At 42.6% G+C, this 26187-nt stretch overlaps 1 protein-coding gene and 1 long non-coding RNA gene across 2 annotated transcripts in view; both read right to left on the bottom strand.

The window, feature by feature from the left end:
* The window catches only part of LOC143766044 (uncharacterized), a 105602-nt gene that overhangs the window by 44420 nt on the left and 34995 nt on the right, over window positions 1-26187 (bottom strand). The gene's annotated exons all lie outside the window — the stretch shown is intronic.
* Window positions 1206-22991, bottom strand: LOC143767023 (uncharacterized). The gene is made up of 8 exons (XM_077255042.1): window positions 22868-22991; window positions 21058-21153; window positions 18801-18852; window positions 2439-2504; window positions 2283-2343; window positions 2126-2194; window positions 1594-1819; window positions 1206-1369 (listed from the first exon to the last, which is right to left on the bottom strand). The coding sequence occupies exons 1-8, from the start codon at window positions 22989-22991 to the stop codon at window positions 1206-1208; spliced, it is 858 nt and encodes a 285-aa protein (XP_077111157.1).

Genomic DNA, 26187 nt, shown 5'->3' with positions numbered 1-26187 from the left:
GCAACTGCAACCAGAAAATGTGGACCGTGTTGTGAAGGCATGCATCTGTCTGCATAATTTTGTGGCCAGACATGAACCCCAGGTGGTTGACCCCGATGAATGTGAGTCGAACCTCATGAGCATTGAATCTACTGCTGTTCGGTCTACAGCACAAATAATGAGGATTCGTGACCAATTTGCACAGTACTTTATACATGAGGGGCATGTTCCATGGCAAGACAGACACGTGTAAAATTTATTTCAAGTCTGAAGCTGTGTCCTGATGTGTTTTTTTGTTTTTTTTTATTTCCCATATGTCTTGTAAAATATGTCTTGTAAAATGTTACATTACTGTTATGTTGTGTTCACAGTCATACAAGAATCAGATTTTAAACAGTTTACTTAAGTTTCCGAATTTTTATGAAAGAACAGTTGTGAACTTGTTACATATGATATCCCATAGGGATGTAAAAAAACACACACGAAATTGGGTGGTAAAAAAACAATACCAAAAAACGTGAAACACAGTTTGCACCTGGCTGGGGACACTGAGCTGTACTATAGACTCTGGTATTGCACGGGTGTATTGTCTGCCCAGGTGTATGATGGACTGCTACTTTGTCTCTGATGTTCAATGCTCGGTTCACACCGGGCTCTATATTGAGGGTTGTAGGCCGGCATGTCTATGCTTCTGGTTCTCGATGGAGCTGGCTCCTGGGGTCCCACAAATTCCTCAAGAAGGTCATTCAGTCTTTGCCGAAACAAAAGGTTTCTGTGTGCCGGGATATTTTGTGCTACGGGAACATAGGACAAAAAAAGTAGCTTCCATTCATTTGCAGAATATACAGACTCGCGAGATTGTAAGTCGGTAATTTCCCGCCTCAGGTCTTTCAGTTCACTCCGAAACATGTCCTCAACCCGCTGAAGTCCATCGACAATAATGGCATCAGCTTCATCTTTTTGTGAAGCTCGCTTGCGTCCACGCACTGATTGCAACCGGGCACTCACACCTGAAGCCACAGTGCTTCTCTCCCCAGATCGTGGCTCGCTGATGACAGAGACGTCTTCAGTGCCCGTCTGCTGACTTGGTTCCAGTGGAGATGGCTCCAGTTCTTCTGCCTGTCTAGGCGCGGCGGTACTGCAGATCGTGCTGTAACCAAAAAAATATATATATATTTTGCTGTAATTTTTTAAAAAAAATTTCTCGCACACAGACCAATTTGTACTTACGAACGCTGAGACAATGTTTTTTGAAGAAAGAGCAATTTCTCGTAGTGCACATACGGGGTCACCCGTTTTGCACCTGCTCCGCTTGGTACATTTTGACTATTCCGGTAGTCACGGACAAAGCGGTCCCTTATTGATTTCCAGCGAGTATGGACCGCATCCGCTGTAATTTTTAAAAAAAGGTTAAAAAATTATATATATTAGTAGACAGTTCTTATATTGATAGTTTAAAAATTGTGTATAGTTAGTTAAGATAGTTGATATATAGCTAGTAGATAGATAGTTGATAGATAGTAATTATTATAGATGATAGAGAAATAGTTTAGTGTATAGGTAGTTGATAGTTTAGAGATAGATAGTAGACAATTTAACATCACCAATATTTACCAATTTTTTTCTTTGAGGTTGACGACTTCTCCATGTATCGGGGATCGAAGTGAGAGATAATTTGATCCCACAACTTGCGGTTCTTTACTATGTCATGGTGGGAGCTGTCGCTTTGGTCCCATATTGAGGGGTTGGCTTCCACAAGGTTGATCAGTGTCTCATTGTGAATGGTCAACGGCTCTTCGTCAACCACAATCCTTTTTTTTTTTTGGCTCGCTGACTTGGACTATGTAAACACAAAACGTTATGTTGAAAGGTTCAAATTCAGTTTATTGGTAGACTAATAGATAGATACAGAGATAGATAGATACATAGATAGATAGATAGATAGATAGATAGATACATAGATAGATAGATACATAGATAGATAGATACATAGATAGATAGATACATAGATAGATACAGCGAAAGATAGAGAGAGAGAGAGAGAGAGAGAGAGAGAGAGAGAGAGATAGTGGATAGATAGTTTATAGATATAGCAGATAGAAAGTGAATAGATAGATTGTAGATAAATTTCTAGTTTTATATTTACCACTGGCAGTTGTGGAGACGACAGACGGCGAGGAACCTTCTTCCTCTTGTGTCCTCCGTGTGCCACAACCTATTGTGTATGTAAATGGAAAAAAAAAATTACATTTCTTTGATCAATAAATTTATGTTTGCAAAACTTAAAAATGTCTGCTATGTACCTTTGTTGGTTTTGCCTGTTTTTTTGGGGGGGGGCCTAGCAGCCACGGGCTCCGAAGACTCCTATTTGCAATAGAAACATGATTATACATATATATATAGCTTAATACACTGAATTTTCACACAAATTTTAGTGGTTTTTTAAAGTGCAAGCCTACCGACTGAGAAGAAAAAACCGCAGACACGCTGCTGCTGCTGCTGCTGCTTCCCTCACTATCCGACATCTGCAACAAAGCAATACATTTTTAGTACACACACATCCGTCGTACAATACAGACTCCCATGATGTATACAGGGATATCTACTATATAATTGTCTAGGGAACTTCCGTCTTTCTGTCCTTCTGTCACGGTATTAATTCGCTGATTGGTCTCGGCAGCTGCCTGTCATGGCTGCCGCGACCAATCAGCGACGCGCACAGTCAGAAAAAAAAGGGCCACCCCTCACTCACTGCCCGGCGCCCCCTTACACCCCTCAGCTCACCGCTCACACAGGGTACTGTGACAAACGTCGCTGTGCAATATACTACGTGACTGGGTTCTGTATACTACTTCACTGTGCAATACACTACGTGGCTCTGTGATGTATACTACGTCGCTGGGCAATATACTACATACTACATGGCTGGGCAATATACTACGTGGACATGCATATTCTAGAATACACGATGCGTTATCGGGCCACCATCTAGTATATCTAATATATAAAGCTGAATGTGTGTATGTGTGTATGTATGTATGTATGTATGTCCGGGATTGGCATCTGAACAGTCGCAGCTACAGCCACAAAATTTTGCACAGTCACACGTCTGGACCCCGAGAGCGTCATAGGCTATGTTGTGAGGTGAAATTTTAACCCCGCGCTTTCCAATTCACCAAACAATTTTGCCCCTATCTACATAATGGAGAAAAAGTGAAAGGAAAAGTGTTGGAGGCGTCGCAGCTACAGGCACAAAATTTTGCACAGTCACACGTCTGGACCCTGAGAGCGTCAAAGCTATGTTGTGAGGTGAAATTTTAACCCCGCGCTTTCCAATTCACCAAACAATTTTGCCCCTATCTACATAATGGGGAAAAAATGAAAGGAAAAGTGTTGGAGGCAAATTAACAGCTGCCAGATGTGAACAAGGGGAACTTAAAGAATGAGAGTGATGGCGCCAAAGAGTATATACTGTACAGTTGCTAAGGTGGGGCCCCAACATGGGATAATCACCACACCACCACGGGGATATGAACACACACACAAAATGCGCCACACACTACCACGTGCTCGAACACATATACCACCCTCAGCGCACATTTCACCACACATACACCAACCTCTCCACATAAAAGTCGAAACACAAAAGTCGCCGCTCAAAACTCGCCACGCGCAAAACTCTCCACATGCAAAACTCGCCACACGTGCAAAACTCACCTCATGGAAAACTCGCCACACGCAAAACTTGCACACGCAGAAAAATTGCCACATGCACAAAAGTTGCAACACATGCAAAAGTTGCCTCACACAAAACTTGCACATACTCAAAAGGCACCACAAATAAAACTCGCCACGCGCAAAACTCGCCATGCGCAAAACTTGCTGCACACAACTTGCTACACTAACCTGTCACATGCAACTCGACACACAAAAAGTTGCTACACGCATGTCACCACACAAAACTCATCTCACAAAAGTCCCTACATGCATGTCGACACACGCAACTCAACACACACAACTTGACACACGAAACTCGCCCTAAAACACACACAATTCTGGTATTATCCTTCAAAAATAAAAATCTGATTAATAAGCATACAAACTACAAGAGCAACAAATGTACCATATAGGAATCCGGCAGCTGTCAGTCACATGACCTGTCTATTATGTGTATGTGTGAGCTAATATATACTGCCAGGGGGTGGGCTTACTGTTGGCTGGGTATTTATCAGGCTGCCATTTTAGCTTACAAATACTGAGGTAAAAATACTGACCAAATAACGTGAACGAGGGCTAATACAGGAGGAGATGACATACAGATATATACTATATACAGGAGGAGATGACACACAGGTATATACTATTTACAGGGGAGATGACACAGGTATATACTATATACAGGAGGAGATGACACACAGATATATACTATATACAGGAGAGATGACACACAGGTATATACTATATAGAGGAGGAGATGACATACAGCTACATACTACATACAGGAGGAGATGACATACAGGTATATACTATATACAGGAGGAGATGACACACAGGTATATAGTATATACAGGAGGAGATGACATACAGGTATATGCTATGTATAGGAGGAGATGACATACAGGTATATACTATATACAGGAGATGACACACAGATATATACTATATATAGGTGAGATGACACACAGGTATATACTATATACAGGAGATTACATACAGGTATATCTAATATATAAAGCTGAATGTATGTATGTATGTGTGTATGTCCGGGATTGGCATCTGCACCGTCGCAGCTACAGCCACAAAATTTTGCACAGTCACACGTCTGGACCCCGAGAGCGTCATAGGCTATGTTGTGAGGTGAAATTTTAACCCCGCGCGTTCCAATTCACCAAACAATTTTGCCCCTATCTACATAATGGGGAAAAAGTGAAGGGAAAAGTGTTGGAGGAAAATTGACAGCTGCCAGATGTGAACAATGAGGACTTAAAGAATGAGAGCGATGGCGCCAAAGAGTATATACCGTACAGTTGCTAAGGTGGGGCCCCGACATGGGATACTCACCACACACGGGGATATGAACACAAACACAAAATGCGCCACACACTACCACGTGCTTGAACACATACGACCCTCAGCACACATTTCACCACACACACACACCAACCTCGCCACATAAAAGTCGAAACACAAAAGTCACCACTCAAAACTCGCAACGCGCAAAACTTGCTACATGCAAAACTCGCCATATGCAAAACTAGGCTCACGCAAAACTCGCCACACGTGCAAAACTCACCTCATGGAAAACTCACCTCATGCAAAACTTGCACACACAGAAAAATTGCCACATGTACAAAAGTTGCCTCACACAAAACTTGCACATACTCAAAACGCACCACACATAAAACTCGCCACGCGCAAAACTAGCCATGCACAAATCTTGCTGCACACAACTTGCTACACTAACCTGTCACATGCAACTCGACACAAAATGTTGCTACACGCATGTCGCCACACAAAACTCATCTCACAAAAGTCGCTACATGCATGTCGCCACACGCAACTCAACACACACAACTTGACACACGAAACTCGCCCTAAAACACACACAAGTCTGGTATTGTCCTTCAAAAATAAAAATCTGATTAATAAGCAGACAAACTACAAGAGCAACAAATGTACCATATAGGAAATACGGCAGCTGTCAGTCACATGACCTGCCTATTATGTGTATGTGTGAGCTAATATATACTGCCAGGGGGGAGGGCTTCCTGTTGGCTGGGGATTTATCAGGCTGCCAATAGCAACCAATCACAGCTCAGCTTCTATTTTGCTACAGTTAATTAACCTGAGCTCTGATTGGTTAATATAGGCAACAAAGACATTCTCAGTATAACAAAGCTAATATATGTTGTGAAATTCTTCTATTAGCTTAGTTTTTGCCTTTTAATAATTACATTTCTATCTATTTATTTTGTGGTTTTTGTGTGCAGAATAAATTTTTGTTAACACATTCTATTTTGCTAACAGCAGTCATTAACCCGGGCGAAGCCGGGTAGTACAGCTAGTATATATATATATATATATACAAATGTACTTACATTTCCTGTGATGTTTTGCAAGACACTTTTTCTCTGGTGTGCAGCAGGCCTCAGGATGTGCGCTGGGGACAGTAATGGCCGAAATCCTGTTTCCTGTCACATGACCACATGGATCTCCCTCAAATGCTATTAAAACGTATGGTTCTTTTTGGAAATTTATCAAGATTTGCGTCTGGCTGCGTTTGCCATAGACATCAATGGCAGAATTAACGCTTCCGTTAGTATTGCGTTAGCTTGGCCGGACCCGAAAACGCTGCAAGCCGCGTTCCAAGGTCCCTTAGAAAAAAACGTTATGTGACTAACGCATGCCAAATTTGGCATGCGTCACGAGGCGTCAGACAATGCAAGTCTATGGGCGCGTTAGTATGTGCGTTATATTGCGTTTTCACTACTTAAAAACGTGTCCGTTAGACGGACTCACCTAGCGCAATGTGAACCTAGCCTTACCGGTGTCCCTGGGTCCTCCTGCTTCTTCTGCTGGCCGCCGGCTTCTTGCTCCGGTAAGAAAATGGCGGGCGCATGCGCAGTGCGCCCGCCATGATCTGCCCGCCGGCAGAAGAAAATTCTTCCTCTTTTTTTATTTTGGTCACTGTGAGATCCTATCACAGTGATCAAAATAAAAAAAAAAGTAAATAACCCCCCCCCCCTTTATCACCCCCTTAGTAAGAAAAAAATAATAAAATAAAAAAAATGTATGAATTTCTATTTTCCAAATAGGGTTAGGGTTAGGGGTAGGGTTAGGGTTAGGGGTAGGGTTAGGGGTAGGGTTAGGGGTAGGGTTGGGATATGTGCACACATAGAATGGTTCTCTGCGGATTTTTCCGCAGCGGATTTGATAAATCCGCAGGACCAAAACGCTGCGTTATTCCTGCGGATTTATCGCGGATGTACCGCGGTTTTTGTGCGGATTCCACTGCGGTTTTACACCTGCGGTTTTCTATTATGGAGCAGGTGTAAAACCGCTGCGGAATCAGCAGAAAGAATTGACATGCTGCGGAATGTAAACCGCTGCGTTGGTTTTTTCCGCAGCATGGGCACAGCGTTTTATGTTTCCCATAGGTTTACATTGTACTGTAAACTCATGGGAAACTGCTGCGGACCCACAGCTGCGGAAACGCTGCGGAAACGCTGCGGATCTGCAGCAAAATCCACAACATGTACACATAGCCTTAGGGTTAGGGTTAGGGCTTGGGTTAGGGTTAGAGCTAGGATTAGGGTTAGAGCTAGGGTTAGGGCTAGGGTTGGGGCTAAAGTTAGGGTTAGGGTTGGGGCTAGGTTTAGGGCTAAAGTTAGGGTTTGGGCTAAAGTTAGGGTTAGGGCTAGGGTTGGGGCTAAAGTTAGGGTTAGAGTTGGGATTAGGATTTGGATTAGGGTTGGCATTAGGGTTACATTTGGGATTAGGGTTAGGTTTGGGATTAGGGTTAAGGCTAGGGTTGGGATTAAGGATAGGGGTGTATTGGGATTAGGGTTAGGTTTTGAGGTTAGGGTTGAGATTAGGATTAGGGGGGTGTTGGGTTTAGGGTTTTGATTAGGGTTATGGTTAGCTTTGGGATTAGGGTTAGGGGTGTTTTGGGGGTTAGGGTTGTGATTAGGATTATGGATCGGGTTGGGATTAGGGTTAGGGGTGTGTTGGGGAAAGGGTTGGAGTTAGAATTGGGGGGTTTCCACTGTTTAGGTACATCAGGGGGTCTCTAAACGCCACAGCCAATTTTGTGCTCAAAAAGTAAAATGGTGCTCCCTACCTTCTGAGCTCTGCCGTGCGCCCAAACAGTGGTTTACCCCCACATATGGGGCATCAGCGTACTCGGGATAAATTGGACAAAAACTTTTGGGGTCCAATTTCTCCTGATACCCTTGTGAAAATAAAAACTTGGGGGCGTAAAAATCTTTTTTTGTGGAAAAAAAAAATATTTTTTATTTTCATGACTCTGCATTATAAACTTCTGTGAAGCACTTGGGCATTCAAAGTTCTCACCACACATCTAGATAAGTTCCTTGGGGGGTCTAGTTTCCAAAATGAGGTCACTTGTGGGGGGTTTCTACTGTTTAGGTACATCGGGGGCTCTGCAAACGCAACATAATGCCTGCAGACCATTCTATCAAAGTCTGCATTCCAAAACGGCGCTCCTTCCCTTCCAAGCTCTGCCATGCGCCCAAACAGTGGTTTATCCCCCACATATGGGGTATCAGCCTACTCAGCATAAATTGCACAATAAATTTTGGGGTCCAATTTCTCCTGTTACCCTTGTGAAAGTAAAAATTTGGGGGTGAAAAGATCATTTTTGAGGAAAAAATATGATTTTTTTTATTTTCATGGCTCTACATTATAAACTTCTGTGAAGCAGTTGGGGGTTCCTAGTGCTCACCACACATCTAGATAAGCTCTTTGGGGGGTCTAGTTTCCAAAATGGAGTCACTTGTGGGGGGTTTCTACTGTTTAGGTACATCAGGATCTCTGCAAATGCAACATGACACCTGCAGACCATAACATCAAAGTCTGCATTCCAAGCGGCGCTCCTTCCCTTCCGAGCCCTGATGGGTGCCCAAACAGTGCCCTCCCCCCACATATGGGGTATCAGCGTACTCAGGACAAACTGTTCAACAGATTTTGTGGTCCAATGTCTCCTGTTACCCTTGATAAAATAAAAAATTGCAGGCTAAAAAATCATTTTTGAGTAAAAAAAAAGGATTTTTTATTTTCACGGCTCTACGTTATAAACTTCCGTGAAGCACTTGGGGGTTTAAAGTGCTCACCACACATCTAGATAAGTTCCTTAAGGGGTCTAGTTTCCAAAATGGTGTCATTTGTGGGGGGTTTCCACTATTTAGGCACATCAGGGGCTCTCCAAACGCGACATGGCATCCGATCTCAATTCCAGCCAATTCTACATTGAAAAAGTAAAACGGCACTCCTTCTCTTCCAAGCTCTGCAGTGCGCCCAAACAGTGGTTTACCCCCACATATGGGGTATCGACGTACTCAGGAGAGGTTGCACAATAACATTTGTTGTCTAATTTCTCCTGTTACCCTTGTGAAAATAAAAATTTGGGGGCAAAAAGATAATTTTTGAAGAAAAAATGCGACTTTTTTATTTTCACGGCTCTACGTTATAAACTTCCGGGAAGCACCTGGGGGTTTAAAGTGCTCACCACACATCTAGATAAGTTCCTTAAGGGGTCTAGTTTCCAAAATGGTGTCATTTGTGGGGGGTTTAAACTGTTTAGGCACATCAGTGGCTCTCCAAACGCGACATGGCATCCGATCTCAATTCCAGCTAATTCTACATTGAAAAAGTAAAATGGCGCTCCTTCTCTTCCAAGCTCTGCAGTGAGCCCAAACAGTGGTTTACCCCCACATATGGGGTATCAACGTATTCAGGAGAAATTGCACAACAAAATGTATGGTTAAATTTCTGTTTTTACACTTGTGAAAATAAAAAAATATGGTTCTGAATTAAAGTGTTTGCAAAAAAAGTTAAATGTTAATTTTTTCCTTCCACATTGTTTGAGTTCCTGTGAAGCACGTAAAGGGTTAATAAACTTCTTGAATGTGGTTTTAAGTACCTTGAGGGGTGCAGTTTTTAGAATGGTGTCACACTTCGTTATTTTCTATCATATAGACCCCTCAAAATGACTTCAAATGTGATGTGGTCCCTAAAAAAAAATGGTGTTGTAAAAATGAGAAATTGCTGGTCAAATTTTAACCCTTATAACTCCCTAACAAAAAAAAAATTTGTTTCCAAAATTGTGCTGATGTAAAGTAGACATGTCGGAAATGTTATTTATTAACTATTTTGTGTGACATATCTCTCTGATTTAAGGGCATAAAAATACAAAATTTGAAAATTGCAAAATATTAAAAATTTTCACCATATTTCCATTTTTTTCATAAATAATCGCAAGTAATATCGAAGAAATGTTACCACTAGCATGAAGTACAACATGTCCCGAAAAAACAATCTCAGAATCAGCAGGATCCGTTAAAGCGTTCCAGAGTTATAACCTCATAAAGTGACAGTGGTCAGAATTGTAAAAATTGGCTCGGTCATTAAGTACCAAATTGGCTCTGTCACTAAGGGGTTAATTTGTTGGCAACAAAAAGTTATTTTTACTCCAGAGTCAATACTTTTGAATGGGGGTCAAAATGACCCCTAATGGTAGTTATAGGTATTATGAAACCTGCGGTAGTTCTAGTGTAAAAAGAATGAAAAACATCCAAGAAACAGACATACATACAATAAGGATAATATATAAATTATTACGATAAAAATGCAAATGTAGGGACTTGCTACCAGCACCCTATACAGTTACCTATTCTGTTGCCTGCCTACCAGCAGAGGTTGGCCTCTGGGGCGCTGCACATCAATCTAAGGATGGGCAGCCTGTCAGGGGCTCTGTGCTTTGTCTGTGCCCCCAGGCTAAAATATGCCACACAGCCCCTGTCTACAGACTACTACAGAATGTCAGATGCCTACAGAATACTACTGAACATGTGATTCTACGGCTACTTCAGAACATGTGATGTCTACAGACTAATACAGAATACAGACTACTACAGGACATGTTATGTCTACAGACTACTACAGAACATGTGATGTCTATGGACCACTTCAGAACATGTGAGGTCTATGGGCTACTTCTGAACATGTGATGTCTACAGACTACTACCGAACATGTGATGTCTATGGGCTACTTCTGAACATGTGATGTCTACAGACTACTACAGAACATTTGATGTCTACAGACTATGACCGAACATATAATGGTTACAGACTACTACCAAACATCTGATGTCTACAGACTACCACCAAACATATGATGCCTAAGGACTACTACTGAGCATGTGATGTGTACGAACTAGAACCAAACATGTGAAATCTACGGACTACTGCCTACTAATACTGGGCAAGAAAAACAAAAATGACATATACAGAATGGGAGGAATAGAACTAAGCAACGTCACATGTGAAAAAGACTTGGGTATATTAATAGATCATAGACTGCACATGAGTCAACAGTGTGATGCAGCAGCAAAAAAGGCAAACACAGTTCTGGGATGTATTAAGAGAAGCATAGAGTCTAGATCACATGAAGTAATTATCCCCCTCTACTACTCCTTGGTCAGGCCTCATCTGGAATACTGTATCAAGTTCTCGGCACCACATTTTAAAAAAGACATCGAAAAACTGGAGCAAGTTCAGAGAAGAGCTATCACGTTAAGGTACCTTCACACTTACCAACTTTCCAACGATAGCGATCCGTGACGTTGCAGCGTCCTGGATAGCGATATCATTGTGTTTGACACGCAGCAGCGATCTGGATCCTGCTGTGATATCGTTGGTCGGAGCTAGAAGTCCAGCACTTTATTTGGTCGTCAGATCGGCGTGTATCGTTGTGTTTGACAGCAAAAGCAACGATGCCAGCAATGTTTTACAATGGTAACCAGGGTAAATATCGGGTTACTAAGCGCAGGGCCGCGCTTAGTAACCCGATATTTACCCTGGTTACCATTGTAAAAGTAAAAAAAAAAACACTACATACTCACCTTCTGATGTCTGTCACGTCCCCCGGCGTCCGCGCTGCTGCTCAGAGCTTCCTGCACTGAATGTGTCAGTGCCGGCCGTAAAGCAAAGCACAGCGGTGACATCACCGCTCTGCTTTAGGGCCGGCGCTTACACAGTGCAGGGAAGCGGACGCCGGGGAACCCGACAGACACCGGAATGTAAGTATGTAGTGTTTGTTTTTTTTTACATTAACTGGTAACCAGGGTAAACATCGGGTTACTAAGCGCAGCCCTGCGCTTAGTAACCCGATGTTTACCCTGGTTACCCGGGGACTTCGGCATCGTTGGTCGCTGTAGAGCTGTCTGTGTGACAGCTCTCCAGCGACCACACAACGACGCTGCAGCGATCGGCATCGTTGTCTAGATCGCTGCAGCGTCGCTAAATGTAACGGTACCTTAAGTGAGTGGACTTAAAACTATGCCCCAGGAAGAACTGTAGCGCCCCCACTGCCGCAGGGCCGAGGGGTACCCGGTACCGGGCCTCTGAGTCTCTGTCCTGGGGTTGTCACGGTGGCTAGACCCGGTCCGTGACCGTGCTGAGGGGAGCCCAATGAAAGGTGTGGGTGGTGATGATGTTATGGTGCGGTGCAGGTCGCAGTAAATAACGAGGACACCAGGTTTCAGTATATTTACCTCTTTACTGAAGGCTTCAGGATCCTCAGTCCGGAATACGGTTAACCAGGCTGCGCAAGTCCGGCCGGTCCAATGGCACCTCCAGAGTTCCCTTTGCAGGTGGAAATCTGTGCCTACCTTCTAGCGCTTGTGTGTTGTGGTCCTCCCCTGCTGTGCTTATGGGATAGTCCCCACAACTGTTGTGTCTGTTTCTGAAGTTCCCTCACAACTCGATTATGATGTTCTTCTTCGTCCCCCAGATGATATGGCTAGGACGCATCCGTATGACGGGTAGGCTCGGAGCTCTTCCTGGACCCTAGTGTCGCCCCTCTCCTGTTGTTGCCCCCTATGTCTTCTTAGGTGATTTGGGTGAGACAGCCCGCCTATAACTGACTGTCCTGCCGTAGGTTTGAAGTTAGGCCTGGAGCTCTATACTTCCTCGGCGTTCCGGCCACCGGCTGCGCGCCTCAGTAGGATGTTGCCTCGTCTTACAGCACGACTCCTACTGGTGTTTCTCCTTGTTGCGTTGATCTCGTTTCTCACTCAGCACAATAAACCTCGCTTCTTGTCCTTTCTTAGGGTACCACCGCGATCAGGTGCAGGCGCGGTCCCGTAACGTTCTCTCTGTTCGCTAGGCCTCTGTCAGGATCCCACCCCTGACAGGGACCCCCCTGAATCTTCCCCTGCAACACCCTCTGCCACAGGATGTTGCCTGGTTCCAACCCAGTCAGCTTTCTCTCTAACTTCCTATCCAACCCCCAGTTTTACCAGACTGTGAGGAGTGGCCTAATACATAGCGCCCTTAGCTCCCCCTGGAGGCCAGACTGTGAAGTGTATTGGTGTCTGTGATACCTGGTCAGGTGAACTCCTTCAGTGCCATCAGACGTACCATAGCCCCCCTTAGCGGCTGAGCATCAGTACTGCAACGACCAGGACTCTGGGGCGCTGCAGAACGGTTAAAGGATCTGGGAATGTTTAGCTTGGAAAAAAAGAAGGCTAAGAGGAGACTTAATAGCTGTCTACAAATATCTGAAGGGATGAAACAGTGTAGAGGGATCATCCTTTTTCTCATTTGCACATGTAATCACAAGAAGCAATGGAATTAAACCAAAATGGAGAAGAAACAGATTAGATATTGGAAAAAACTTTTTGAGAGTGAGGGTTTTCAATGAGTGGAACAGGCTGCTATGAGAGGTGGCGAGTTCTCCTTCAGTAGAAGTCTTCAAACAGAGGCTGGACAGACATCTGTCTGAGATGGCTTAGTGAATCCTACATTGACCCTGGATGTCTCTTCAAACTCTAACATTCTATGATTCTAGTCCCAAACATGTGATGTTTACTGACTACTACCAAACAAGATGTCTACGGACTACTACCAAACATCTGATATCTATGAACTACAATAGAACATCTTATGTCTATTGACTACTACCAAAAATCTAATGTGTAAGGACTACTAACAAACATGTGATGTCTATGGACTACTACAGAACATGTGATATCTATGGACTACTGCCCAGGGGTGTAACAACTGCGGTCACAGAGGTTGAGACCAGGCACGTGTGGGTGGAGGTCCCGCCTACGCCAGCGCAAACTTCAAAAGGATGTGCATCCTTGGACGTACATTCAACTGAAGTGTATTGCGGCGCAGTGGCCCGTCGGGTCCGTGTGCGTCAATACACGCTGCCAGCCAATCAGATGCTAGCAGCTGACGTCAGCATGCACGTGATTTGGGGTGCATGGCAATGACATTATGTGTTTCCATAGCTTGCACACTGAAGTCAGCTGCCGGCTTCAGAAGAGTGGTAGGGGAGCGGATGAGCAGTAAATATAATTGTTTATTTTATTTCTATGCATTAACAGCGGCAGAACAGTAGACATATACCATGATGGGGCCCAGGATAAGGAACATATACAGTTATATGAAACATTTTTTCCCCCTTCATGATTTCCTATTCTTTCACATGTTTGTCACACTTAAATGTTTCAGATCACCAAACACATTCAAATATTAGACAAAGATAACACAAGTAAGCATAAAATCCAAGCCTACAGGGCCCTGTGTGAAAAAGTGATTGCCCCCCCAAACATAAATTAACTGTGGTTTACCACATCTTTGGGAAGCTGAGTTCAAATTCCCTAGCCACACGCAGGCCTCATTACTGCCACACCGGTTCTCAGTCAAGAAATCACTTATATAAGACCTGCCTGACAAAGTGAAGTAGACCAAAAGATCATCAAAAGCTAGACATCATGCTGCAATCCAAAGAAATTCTGGAACAAATGAGAAACAAAGTAATGGAAATCTATCATTCTGGAAAAGGTTCCCAAGCCATTTCTTATGCTTTGTAAGTCCAGCCAACCACAGTGAAAGCCATTATCAACAAATGGCGAAAACCTGGAACAGTGGTGAACCTTCCCAGGAGTGGCTGGCCAACCAAAATTACCCCAAGAGTGCAGCGACAACTCATCCAATAAGTCAAACAAGACCCAACAACAACATGCAAAGAACTGCAGAGCTCACTTGCCTCAGTTAAGGTCAGTGTTCATGACTCCACCTTAAAAAAGAGACCGGGCAAAAATGGCCTGCATGGCAGAGTTCCAAAACAAAAACCACTGCTGAGCAATAAGAACATAAAGGCTTGTCATGCTAGAAATAGTGATGAGCGAGTATACTATTGCTCGGGTTTTCCCAAGCACACTCGGGTGGTATCCGAGTATTTGTTAGTGCTCGGAGATTACGTTTTTGTCAAAGCAGCTGCATGATTTACGGCTGCTTGCCAGCCTGAGTATATGTGGGGGTTGCCTGGTTGCTAGGGAATCCCCACATGTATTCAGCCTGTCTAGCAGCCGTAAATCATGCAGCTGCGTCGACAAAAACTAAATCTCCGAGCAATAACAAATACTCAGAGACCACCAGCGCATGCTCGGGAAAACCCGAGCAACGAGTATACTCGCTCATCACTAGCTAGAAATCATCTTGATGATCCCCAAGACCTTTGGGAGAAGACTCTGTGGATGAGGAGACAAAAGTTGAATTTTTTGCAAGCTGTATTTTGCATTAGACCTGGCGTAGAAGTAACACAGCATTTGAGAAACGGAGCATCATAGAAACAGTAAAACATGAAGGTGGTAGTGTGATGGTCTGGGGCTGTTTTTCTGCTTCAGGACCTGAAAGATGTGACGCGGGATATATAACCATGAATTCTGCTGTCTACCAAAAAATCCTGAAGGAGAATGTTGGGCTATCTGTTTGTGACCTCAATCTGAAGCACACTTGGATTATGCAGCAGGACAAGGATCCAAAATACACCAGCAAGTCCATCTTTGAATGACTTAAGAAAAACAAAATTAAGACTTTGGAGTGGCCTAGTAAAAATCCGATTGAGATGCTGTAGCATAACCTTAAAAAGGTTCTGAATGCTCGTAAACATTCCAATGTGGCTGAATTACAACAATTCTACAAAGATGAGGCTGACAAAATTCCTCTAGAGCATTGTAAAAGACTTATTGTCAGTTATTGTAAAAGCTTCATTACAGTTCTTGCTGCTAGGGATGGGCCAACCAATTATTAAGTTTGGGGGGCAATCACTTTTTCACACAGGGCACCTGTGACCTTCATTTAAAAACTGCATTTTGTGTTTACTTGTGTTATCTTTATCTAATATTTCAATTTGTTTGGTGATCTGAAACATTTAAGTTTAACAAACATGCACAAGAATAGGATATCACGAAGGGCCAAACACTTTTTCACACAACTGTACACCAGGATGGGGGATACATATACCAAGATGGTACCCAAGATAAGGGACATATATACCCGCATGATATATATGTATATTTATACCACGATGGGGCCAGGAAGAAGAACATATATACCAGAATGGATGGAGGACCTATATATATATATATATATATATATATATATATATATATATATATATATATATGTCAGTGAACGCAGAAAAGGAACGCACTCACTAGACGTCCGATGCAGGTGACTTATATATATATATATATATATATATATATATAAAGATATATATATACATACACATATCAGGATGGGGCCAGGTGAGGGACATGTATGCCAGCATGGAGGGCATATATAAATAATGAGATGGGGCTCGGATGAGGGACATATATTCCAGGATTGAGGGCATATATATTTACCATGATGGGGACAGGATGGGTGACATACAGTATATCACCTTTAACATTTTCGTAAATATTTTATTATATCTTTTCATGAGACACCACTAAAGATATGACATTTTGATAATGTAAAGTAGTCAGTGTACAGCTTGTACAACAGTGTAAATTTGGTGTGCCCTATAAATAACTCAACACACAGCCAATAATGTTTAAACTGCTGGCAATAAAAGTGAGTACACCCCTAAGTGAAAATGGCCAAATTGTGCCCAAAATGTGCCCAATCCAATATTTTATGTGGTCACCATTATTTTCAAGCACTACCTTAAACTCTATTGAACTCCATGCCCAACAGAGTTAACAGGTTGCCACTGTAATCCTCTTTCACTTCTCCATGACGACATCACAGAGCTGGTGAATGTAAGAGACCTTGAGCTCCTTCACTTTCCGTTTGAGAATGCATCACAATTGCTTAGTAAGGTTTACGTCTGGAGACATGCTTGGCCAGTCCAGCACCTTTACCCTCAGTTTCTTTAGCAAGACAGTGGCCATCTTGGAGGTGTGTTTGGGGTCGCTATCATGTTGGGGTACTGCCCTGTAGCCCAGTTTCCAAAGGGAGGGGATCATGCTCTGCTTCAGTATGTCAAATGACATGTTGGCATTCATGGTTCCCACAATGAACTGTAGTCCCCTACAGCCTGTAGCACTCATGCAGCCCCAAATCATGAAACTCCCACCACGCTTGACTGTAGCCAAGACACACTTGTCTTTGTACTCCTCACCTGGTTGCCGCCACACACACTTAATACCATCTGAACCAAATGAGTTTATCTTGGTCTCATTAGACCACCAAATATGGTTCCAATAATCCATGTAATTAGTCTGCTTGTCTTCAGCAAAGTGTTTGTAAGTTTTCTTGTGCATGACAGCAGTCATACGTCTATTTTGAAAAGACAACCTCTGGATATGACAGTGAGCACTTACACTAAACTTCTTTGGTCGTCCCTGGCGAGGCCAGTTCTGAGTGGAACCTGTCTTGTTAAACCGCTGTATGGTCTTGGCCACCATGCTGCAGCTCAGTTTCTGTGTGTTGGCAATCTTCTTATAGCCTAGGCCATCTTTATGAGGAGCAGCAATTTTTTTTTCAGATCCTCAGAGAGTTCTTTACCATGAGGGGCCGTGATGAACTTCCAGTGACCAGTATGAGAGTGTAAGAGCGATAACACCAAATTTACCACACCTGCCCCCCCATTCAAATCTGAGACCTTGTAACGCTAATAAGTCACATGACACTGGGGAGGGAAAATGGGTAATTGGGCACAATTTGGCCTTTCAACTTAGGAGTTTAGACATTAATGGCTATGTGTTGAGTTATTTAGAGGGCACACCACATGTACACTGTTATACAAGCTGTACACTGACTACTTTACATTATATCACAGTGTCATATCTTCAGTGTTGTCCCATGAAAAGATATAATAAAATATTTACAAAAATGTGAGGGGTGTCCTCACTCTTGATGGTGGGGGAGCGATCGAAAACTTGCATCGGACTCTAGTTACGCCACTTCCACTACTGTATATATCATGTCTATGGACTACTAGCAAATATCTGATCTTTATGGACAACTGCAAATAACTTTTTTTTCATTACGCCCTATAGATGCTCTCTTAAACAGGATGAGGCAACTACAACTAAATAATTAGATCTCATTATAGAAAATTTGTGGCAATGCCAAAGAGAGGTCATAGCCCCGCTCTTGTCATCTACTGTTTGTCTACAGTTCTGGCAAAACAATGGCGAGCAGGCATTTACATCATAGCCAAATCAGACATATTGTAATATATTGTTTTCCAGAAGAAACTTTCTACCTACTAAAGATTTGGCAGCCATAAAGTATGCTAGATGAATAATGCCAGCCGCTCCCTGCCTCTCGCTACCTGATTCCGAGTGCCTCGTATAGAGAGGTAATGACCTCAGTAAGTTTACACAATAAGACACACCTTGTACTTACACAGTGGTGAAAGCATCACAAAGGTGTCCACGTGTGCCAATCTTACTCTAAAAATAGGTGATGAGGCTATAGCCTAAAAACCACCAGCATTGACTGAGGAAGTGATATATAAGTGCAATACACAATAAGTGCCATCAGTATAGCCTTTATATGTAGGGAGTAGCCAAAGTATACACATTTATTATTCCATTATAATGAGAATGACTCATAACCCAGGATACAATGCCCCAAGACAGGCGAAATCTGGCCAAGATGTCTCCAGTAGTAACTCAACCAAGAAGATATGGGAAAGGAAATGATCATATCACAAAAAAGTCAGGGTTGGATTAATACTGGGGCAGCACAGTGGATCAATGGTTAGCACGCTTGGGTCCTGCATTTACTTTCCACCAAGGACAGGTGGGTTTCCTCCAGGTTCTCCAGTTTCTTCACATGCTTCAAAGACATAATGAAGGACAATTAAAGAGGTTGTCCACAACTTTAACATTTATGACCTATCGTTAGGATAGGTCATCAATATCTGATTGGTAGGGGTATGACACCTGGCACCCCCCGCTGATCAGCTGTTCTCGATGCCATAGGCAGTTGGAAGTGCTCAGTTACGAAGCTGCTCCATCTACTGATTGTGACCACAGCCAGGTACTGCACTTCCACCCATATTGACTTGATTTGATTTTTTTACCCCTTGGACTGGGTAAAAAATATACCAAGGGCTATGTAAAACATATAACACTGAATTATCATGGACTCCATTTAGTAGAAATAAGGGGCACTGATCTGAAATTGTAATTAATTTTGAAATCCGACAAAATTAATGCAAAATATGGAAATTAACCCCAAACTGCTACAGTCATTAGAAACCAGATACAGTAGATTATTGAAAAAAAAATTGCCATTTTTGTTGAACAATTTACAATTCCCTAACATGCAATATATCGATAATTTTACATAAACTTTAGTAGCGGTCTATAATCCTGCAAAGCCAGGAGGCCAATAAAGGTTTATATAATCGTAGATAAGTCCAATGATGCACACTTGGCTTTAGGAATAAGGGTGTTCTAGCAGCAAAAAGATGCCCTAATAGTCTCTTTATAGTGTGCCTATTATTTAGGCAGTTTTATGTGTCCGTATAATATGGACCATGTTCGGATCGCCTAACCAGGCCCAACTGACGGATCTCGCCTATAATGCAGTTAGTTAAGGTCAGAAGATCTGGCAGTAAGGCGGAATATTATGATCCAAGCATGATCTGTGTGTCATAGACTCATGAAACTGACCTAAGAAAAAAAAACAACAGATTTGGGTTTTTACGTATCTTTTGATGGTTTCCATTAAAAGATGGGCTTTCCATAGTAAGATGCCAAAGCTGCACTGCAGCATGCTTTGAGCCTATTGTATGCTCCCCAAGCTGATCATCCTTCCTTCTCTCCAATGTTTTTTCACTGAAAGAATGAAAGTGAGAAACTGCAGCTGCATCTCCCTCCTCTCCTTTTTTACCTTTTTTACATTTTAATATTTTAAGGCCACTGTACACAGTAGATGAATGTTGGCCTAATCAACCGATTTCTGAAGGACTAGGCAAGGCAAACATCTAAAGTGCATGGAGGTGTCCTGACTTTCCCCCTCCATCAAATAACTGGGAAGGGCAGATCCTTTCTTCTCAAAAGAAATAAATGCCAATTAGTAATTTCTCCTCCTCTGCTCCAACCGTCCAAAGAGTTAAGGGCTTAAGTAAGTGTACCCAAAAATAGGGATTCAAATGGAATATTCCATTATTATTTGTGGGATCTGACCAGGGGGCTATCATATACAAAATGAAGGTACAGATGTTCCTACAATATTTCTCTGGCCAACCATTATACTGTGAAGCGAAAGTCCATTCATGTAGATGGGGCTGTGCTGTGGCTCTACATGCATCCATGTGTCATTGTGCAGTAAAAACCAGAGTAGAAATTGCTGCCCATTCATTTTGAGGATCAATTCCGTTTCAAGTAGTAAAACCCCACCCCGATTAGGAAGTGATTACATATTTTGGGGCATCCTTAAGGTTAAAGTAAGTTCCGTTGCAGTGATTCCACACAACGGCGGACACAGACAGGGGAGGGCCCAAGTGCAAGAACAGTACATCGGCCCTTTTATAGTCCAATAGCTCATCATAGTGCACAATTCCAATGGCCCCCTCTAACTCTTGAGCCCCCTGGGCCTCTGCACATTTCACTGTTGGTATATCAGCACCTGGTTCCGCAAAGAATGCACATAGGTGGGCTTTTTTGTGAACTGGAAATTTTGCAAAAATTAGTGTGCTGCAATTTTAAAACCACAGATTTCACATCTTCAATGTATAGGGGTTAAATCCTCAGCATAAGAGAAGAGTCATACATCCGTATAACTCGGGCGAGGATCATAACGCTATGCAAGGACGGGCCGGGCGGCTCTCCCGACCTGAGCGTGACAGCATGATTTTTTTCTATGCAGCTGTCTCGCTCGGCTTGGGACAGCCGCGGCCAGTTTGAGCATTGCGTTGTGATCTTCGACCGAGTTATACAGACGTCTGACTCTTCCTTAAATCACATGTCAAACCCTAGTTTTGCAGTGAAATCACCAAAGATTTCAAGTAAAATCTGCCCTGTCTGAACACACCTTCAGGGTTATTGAGTGGGATCTTGATTCCAAGGCTCCTTGGCATAAAAAAGTGCTCAATGATGTTCCTCGAAACTAAATATCTTTCATCAGGCTCTAGATGGCAAACAAATTATTATGGGTAACTGCATAGAAAGAATAAGGGCGAGGTGTTATAGCAAGAAGGTCGTATTTTTAATATCCAATGACCGATTTATCATATTTATCATGTAAAATGGCAGTGTTCCCACCATGGTATATGGGGTAAATATATGGTCTCTATGTAAATATTTTTCTCAGGATTTATATCTGTATTCAGGACAGGTATGTCAGCCATGTCCTCCATTATCTCACTGAGCAGGCTGTTCCCTGTAGCACCCTTGGCCCCCTCCACCCACCATAAAGGGATCGTTCATGTGTCACAGCAGCTGACTAATATCTTATCTGGACAACCTGAAAGGACATAAATGGGACAAAAGAATCACAGACGCCTTCCTGCACCTTCATCATGGACAGAATAGCATTCAACATATTGCCTAAAGGGTATTTTCTCTTAATCCTATTTTACAATTTTACATTGTTTGTTGTATGGTAAAAAAATATAATAATAATAATAAGTGCTGATTCTTCAGGTCAGTACGATTGCATTGATACCAAACTTGTATTTGGTTCCTACAATTTCAGCGGCTTAAAAAAGTCATAACTGTTTAAAAAAAAAATAGTCAAAAAAAATAGTCTATGTCGCCATTGTACAAGACCTGTAACTTTTTTATGTGTTGTGTGTTGAACTGACATTTTTATCTATATGAAGTTTTAATTGCTTTGTATTGCATTTTTTGTGGGATGAGAGGCAATCAAAATATGTGTCCCTCTCCCTTAATATAAAAGTTGTAAGGTGCCATTTTTATTTTATTAGTGGGGGCATGTAGAGGGATGGCCAATTAGGACTTTTGCTATGGGGCCTGTAATTTCTATATATGCCTGTATTTTTCAGCAATCTATTTAAAAAATTGATCCTGTTTAGAAGGTAAAGGGTGCTCAGACAAAAGATTGATTTGATTTCTATTTTTCTTTCATTCAATTTGTTAATTAATAAAAATTAACTATTAACACATCTATTTTTTAAAACAAATAATCTTACATTAGAGCAATTTTTCCACACCTGCCTTTTGCACAGTACTGTAAATAGAGTACCCGAGCTGCCGCCTCACCACCACCAGAGCTGTCGCCTCACCACCACCCGAGCTGCCGCCTCACCACCACCCGAGTTGTCGCCTCACCACCACCCGAGCTGCCGCCTAACCACCACCCGAGCTGTCGCCTCTCCACCACCCGAGCTGCCGCCTCACCACCACCAGAGCTGCTGCCTCACTCCCACCAGAGCTGCCGCACCCCTGACCTTCTGTCTCTTCCCCATTATCCCGTAGAATGTAAGTTCGCAAGGACAGGGTCCACTCCCCTCTCTACCAGTCTGTCATTGTAAACTTGTTTACTGTAAAAGGATATCAATAACTCTTTACGTAACCCCTTTCTCATGTACAGCACCATGGAATTAATGGTGCTATATAAATAAATAATAATAATAATAATAGATAGATAGACAGATAGATAAATAGACAGACAAGGACATTAATTACCCATATGTTGTTACATTTTAGCCCATACAACTTGAGAGTTTTTTTAAGGGGTTGTCCACTACTAGGACCTAATTTTACACCCCCTTAAAATAAAGCCAATACTTATTTCCTGTGCCAGTGCCGTTCCCATGGTGTCGGCACTTGCTCTTCCCGGGGCTGTGATGCGGTGTTGTGACACGTGGCGCTGGTGTCACTGTCTCCACCTTTGGACAAACTGTACATGAAGTCCAGGATGCAGCTCATCTCAGACTTCCTCTTCATGTTCAGATAATCCAAAGCTGGAGACCGTAAAGCCAGTGATGATTGGGCGCCAGGCATCACGTGTCATTCCACCGTATCACAGCCCCGGGGCCGCAAGAGCCAACACCGCTGGAATGGACCCAGTATGGGAGGTGAGCAATAGAATAGCTACTGGGGGAGCAGAGGGGGTGGTCGCCCAGGGCCCCACGCTTTGAGGGGGCCCACTCGGAGCTACGCTACCGCAACTGTATCAGATTGCGCAGTCTGACTATGGGTGCTGCCTTGTGCTATAGAGTCTGCCTATGGGTGCTGCCTTATACTACAGGGTCTGCCTATGGGGTGCTGCCTTATATTACAGGGTCTGCCTATAGGGGTGCTGCCTTATACCACAGGGTCTGCCTATAGGGGTGCTGCTTTATACTGCAGGGTCTGCCTATGGGGTGCTGCTTTATACTACAGAGTCTGCCTATGGGTGCTGCCTTGTGCTATAGAGTCTGCCTATGGGGGGTGCATTATACAATATAGAGTTTGCCTATGGGGCTGCCTTGTGCTATAGAGTCTGCCTATGGGGGTGCATTATACAATATAGAGTCTGCCTATGGGGGCTGCCTTGTGCTGTAGAGTCTGCCTATGGGGGTGCATTATACAATATAGAGTAGGCCTATAAGAGTGCATTATTCTATATGGAGGCTTATGGGGAGTGCATTATACTATAAGGAGGCTTATAGGGAGTGCATTACACTACATTTAGGATGATCTGGTGTATTATACTATATGGAAGCTATCTAGGAGGGCATCAAACAGTGTGGAGATTACAGTGAGGGGGCCATCGTACAGTGTGTGGATTACAGTGAAGGGGCCATCATACAGTGTTGGAGCCTTCAAACAGTTTGTGGGATACTAAGAGGTCAGTATACGGTGTGGGTGGTACTATACAGCGAGGGGGCATTATACTGTGTATAAGAGAGAATCATACTGTGTATAGGGGAGCTGTACAGGGGGGATACTCGGGACATTATTACATGTAAAGTGGGCACTTATTGTTATAGGCGAACTCCGGTTAATGTGACTATTAAAGGGACACACAGGACATTATTACTTCCTAGGGGGCAAAATGTGGCCACTGTTTTATAGGGCACTTGCACCGGCATTACTATATTATAGAGGGGTGCTTTAGAATTTAGAGGGCACAGAGAACCACACAGCAGGTGCAGTAGTAGGGTCACATATGGCAGCAGCTCAGTTTTTGGGTATCAGCAGGATGAGGAGTTTGTGCAGGTTGGGAATAGATGGTGATGGCTGGAAAGGGAGAAGTGAAATATGTCTTTGTTGTATTATCTGCAGACGATTCCTGGCTGGAAGAAGTTGTGTCGGTCTGGGCCAGATGGAAAAGATAGGAAAAGTGAACGATTCCATCAGAAAGAACATCAGCGGTAAGTCATTATCTGTAACTGTGCTGTGATCAATTGTATGTTCTGTAGGACTGGTGTCTACCACTGACCATATGGCGGTAATATCCATGTTGGTCTTGATATGGAGATTATCTTCAGTAACAGCGCGGTCATCTGCTGAGGTTCTCCTCCACTATTAGGGTGTGTCACCCAGTTGTAATCAAGGTTACCTGGTTGGGGGCCCACTCAGAAGCTTCGCCCCCCAAAAACCTAGCTACGCCTCTGAGTATAGGCTTCATTATTTTATCTGGGCCAAACATTTAGTTTAATAAGGGGTTGTCCTAGTAGTGGACAACCCCTTTTAGCTGGTTTTTGTTTTGCTATTTTTTTTCTAGATATTTTTGTCCCAGGACCCATACCCCTTAGTCACATAGAACTACGTAACACATTATCCCTTTTGTGTTATAACCTTTGCTATGTGGCCTTTAAGTTTACCCCCAGAAGTTGTGGCATCAAGGTGGGGCTGGAGAGCTCCGTTCCAGGAAGTTTCCGTTCCACTATGGCGGTTCCATTCTCTATGAATCAGACTGTTGTAAACAAATCAGTCAGGTAAGGAACGATAGGTCAATATTTAAAGAGGGAGAGTGAGCGAGAGTCGTGGGGTGAGGTGCGGCTCTGGAGTGGTTACCAGGCTGTTCTATAAATATTTTATCCTGCCCTGGGGCACTACTTTAATTAACCACACTCACTCTGGAGTTATTAACTAGTTAATGGATAACATGCAGGAGGGTACACCGAATAGAAATGCCAATTTAATGCCCGACCTGCTGTCAAAATTTCAAGTCTACAAGAAGAATGTAGCTATTTTCAGAGATTGTCGGATATTCTTGTATTACAGCCACAGGACTTTTCTGACTTCAGATCTAGAATTCCTAAAGTTCAGCTACTTTCCTATATATTTTGTCCCCAAATCATCATTTGTGTTTCTTTTTTGTGTGATTCTTTTTACTCTTTTAGTATTCATTGATGGTCTTGAAAATAGCGCACGCGGTTTGATGAATTTTGCAAAAAATCAAAGATGCTCTTTTTTTGTCTTTTACTTTGTTTTTTTTTTTTGCAGAGTAAAAAGTTGCATGGTCCTTTAAAATATTGCACGTACCACTAAGATGTGTGCAGAAAATTTCTGAGGAAGGAAAAATTTTCTGCAAGGGGTAACCGACATATATTTGTGCCAAAATTTTGTAATTTTTTTAAAGGTCGTAATTGATCCTCTGCAAACATCTGGATAACAAAAATTTTTAAAAAAAGAAGCGAAAAAGTAGAAAATAGGCTTGAAAATGAGTGCAACTTAAAAAAAAAAAGTTTGTGGCAAAACAAAAATATGGCAAAGAAAAATTAAACAAAAAATAAGCACCAAATTTAATAGTAGATCAATGCAACTAGGGCTGTTTAAGACCTACTATGTCTCACAGCTGAGGGTTTGCTACACTCTACACAGTTTGTTGCAACCTAAACAGTTTGGACTCCAGGTCCTTAGCACTCCCTTTGTCCCTTCCACCAGTCCACTATTGAACCTCTTATCCTCCCAAGCACATGCATTGTATTTTAAGTAAATACTGATGTAATCGGAGTTTGTCATTTAAATCTCTAGTTTATTCTGCTTTTGCTGAAATTCAGCAAAAATTTTAAAAATAAAAAGTTATACATTACATTTTATTTCTACTTTAATATTTTATTACATTTTTCAGTGTAAATAATTTATTAGCCTAGCACTATTTCTAACCCTAGATCGAAATCTAACACGAACCGTAGCATAGCCATAGTTAGGGTTAGAAAAAGTATGTAGAAAGGTAAGATTTTTTTATAATGTTAGTTTCTTTGTT

This window comes from Ranitomeya variabilis, chromosome 4 (genome assembly GCF_051348905.1).
Source record: "Ranitomeya variabilis isolate aRanVar5 chromosome 4, aRanVar5.hap1, whole genome shotgun sequence".
NCBI classification, from domain to species: domain Eukaryota; kingdom Metazoa; phylum Chordata; class Amphibia; order Anura; family Dendrobatidae; genus Ranitomeya; species Ranitomeya variabilis.
This window is presented reverse-complemented; position numbering and strand designations above follow the sequence as displayed.

What these genes read in the sequence shown, in the direction of transcription:
- LOC143767023 (XM_077255042.1), bottom strand. Translation starts at nt 22,991, where the DNA reads ATGCCTGGCGCCCAATCATCACTGGCTTTACGGTCTCCAGCTTTGGAT. An exon ending in CCCACTCAATAACCCTGAAG is followed by an intron (nt 18,853 to 21,057) that starts GTGTGTTCAGAC and finishes ATGTCTTTGAAG; the next exon opens with CATGTGAAGAAACTGGAGAA. An exon ending in CGGTTTTTTCTTCTCAGTCG is followed by an intron (nt 2,344 to 2,438) that starts GTAGGCTTGCAC and finishes TATTGCAAATAG; the next exon opens with GAGTCTTCGGAGCCCGTGGC.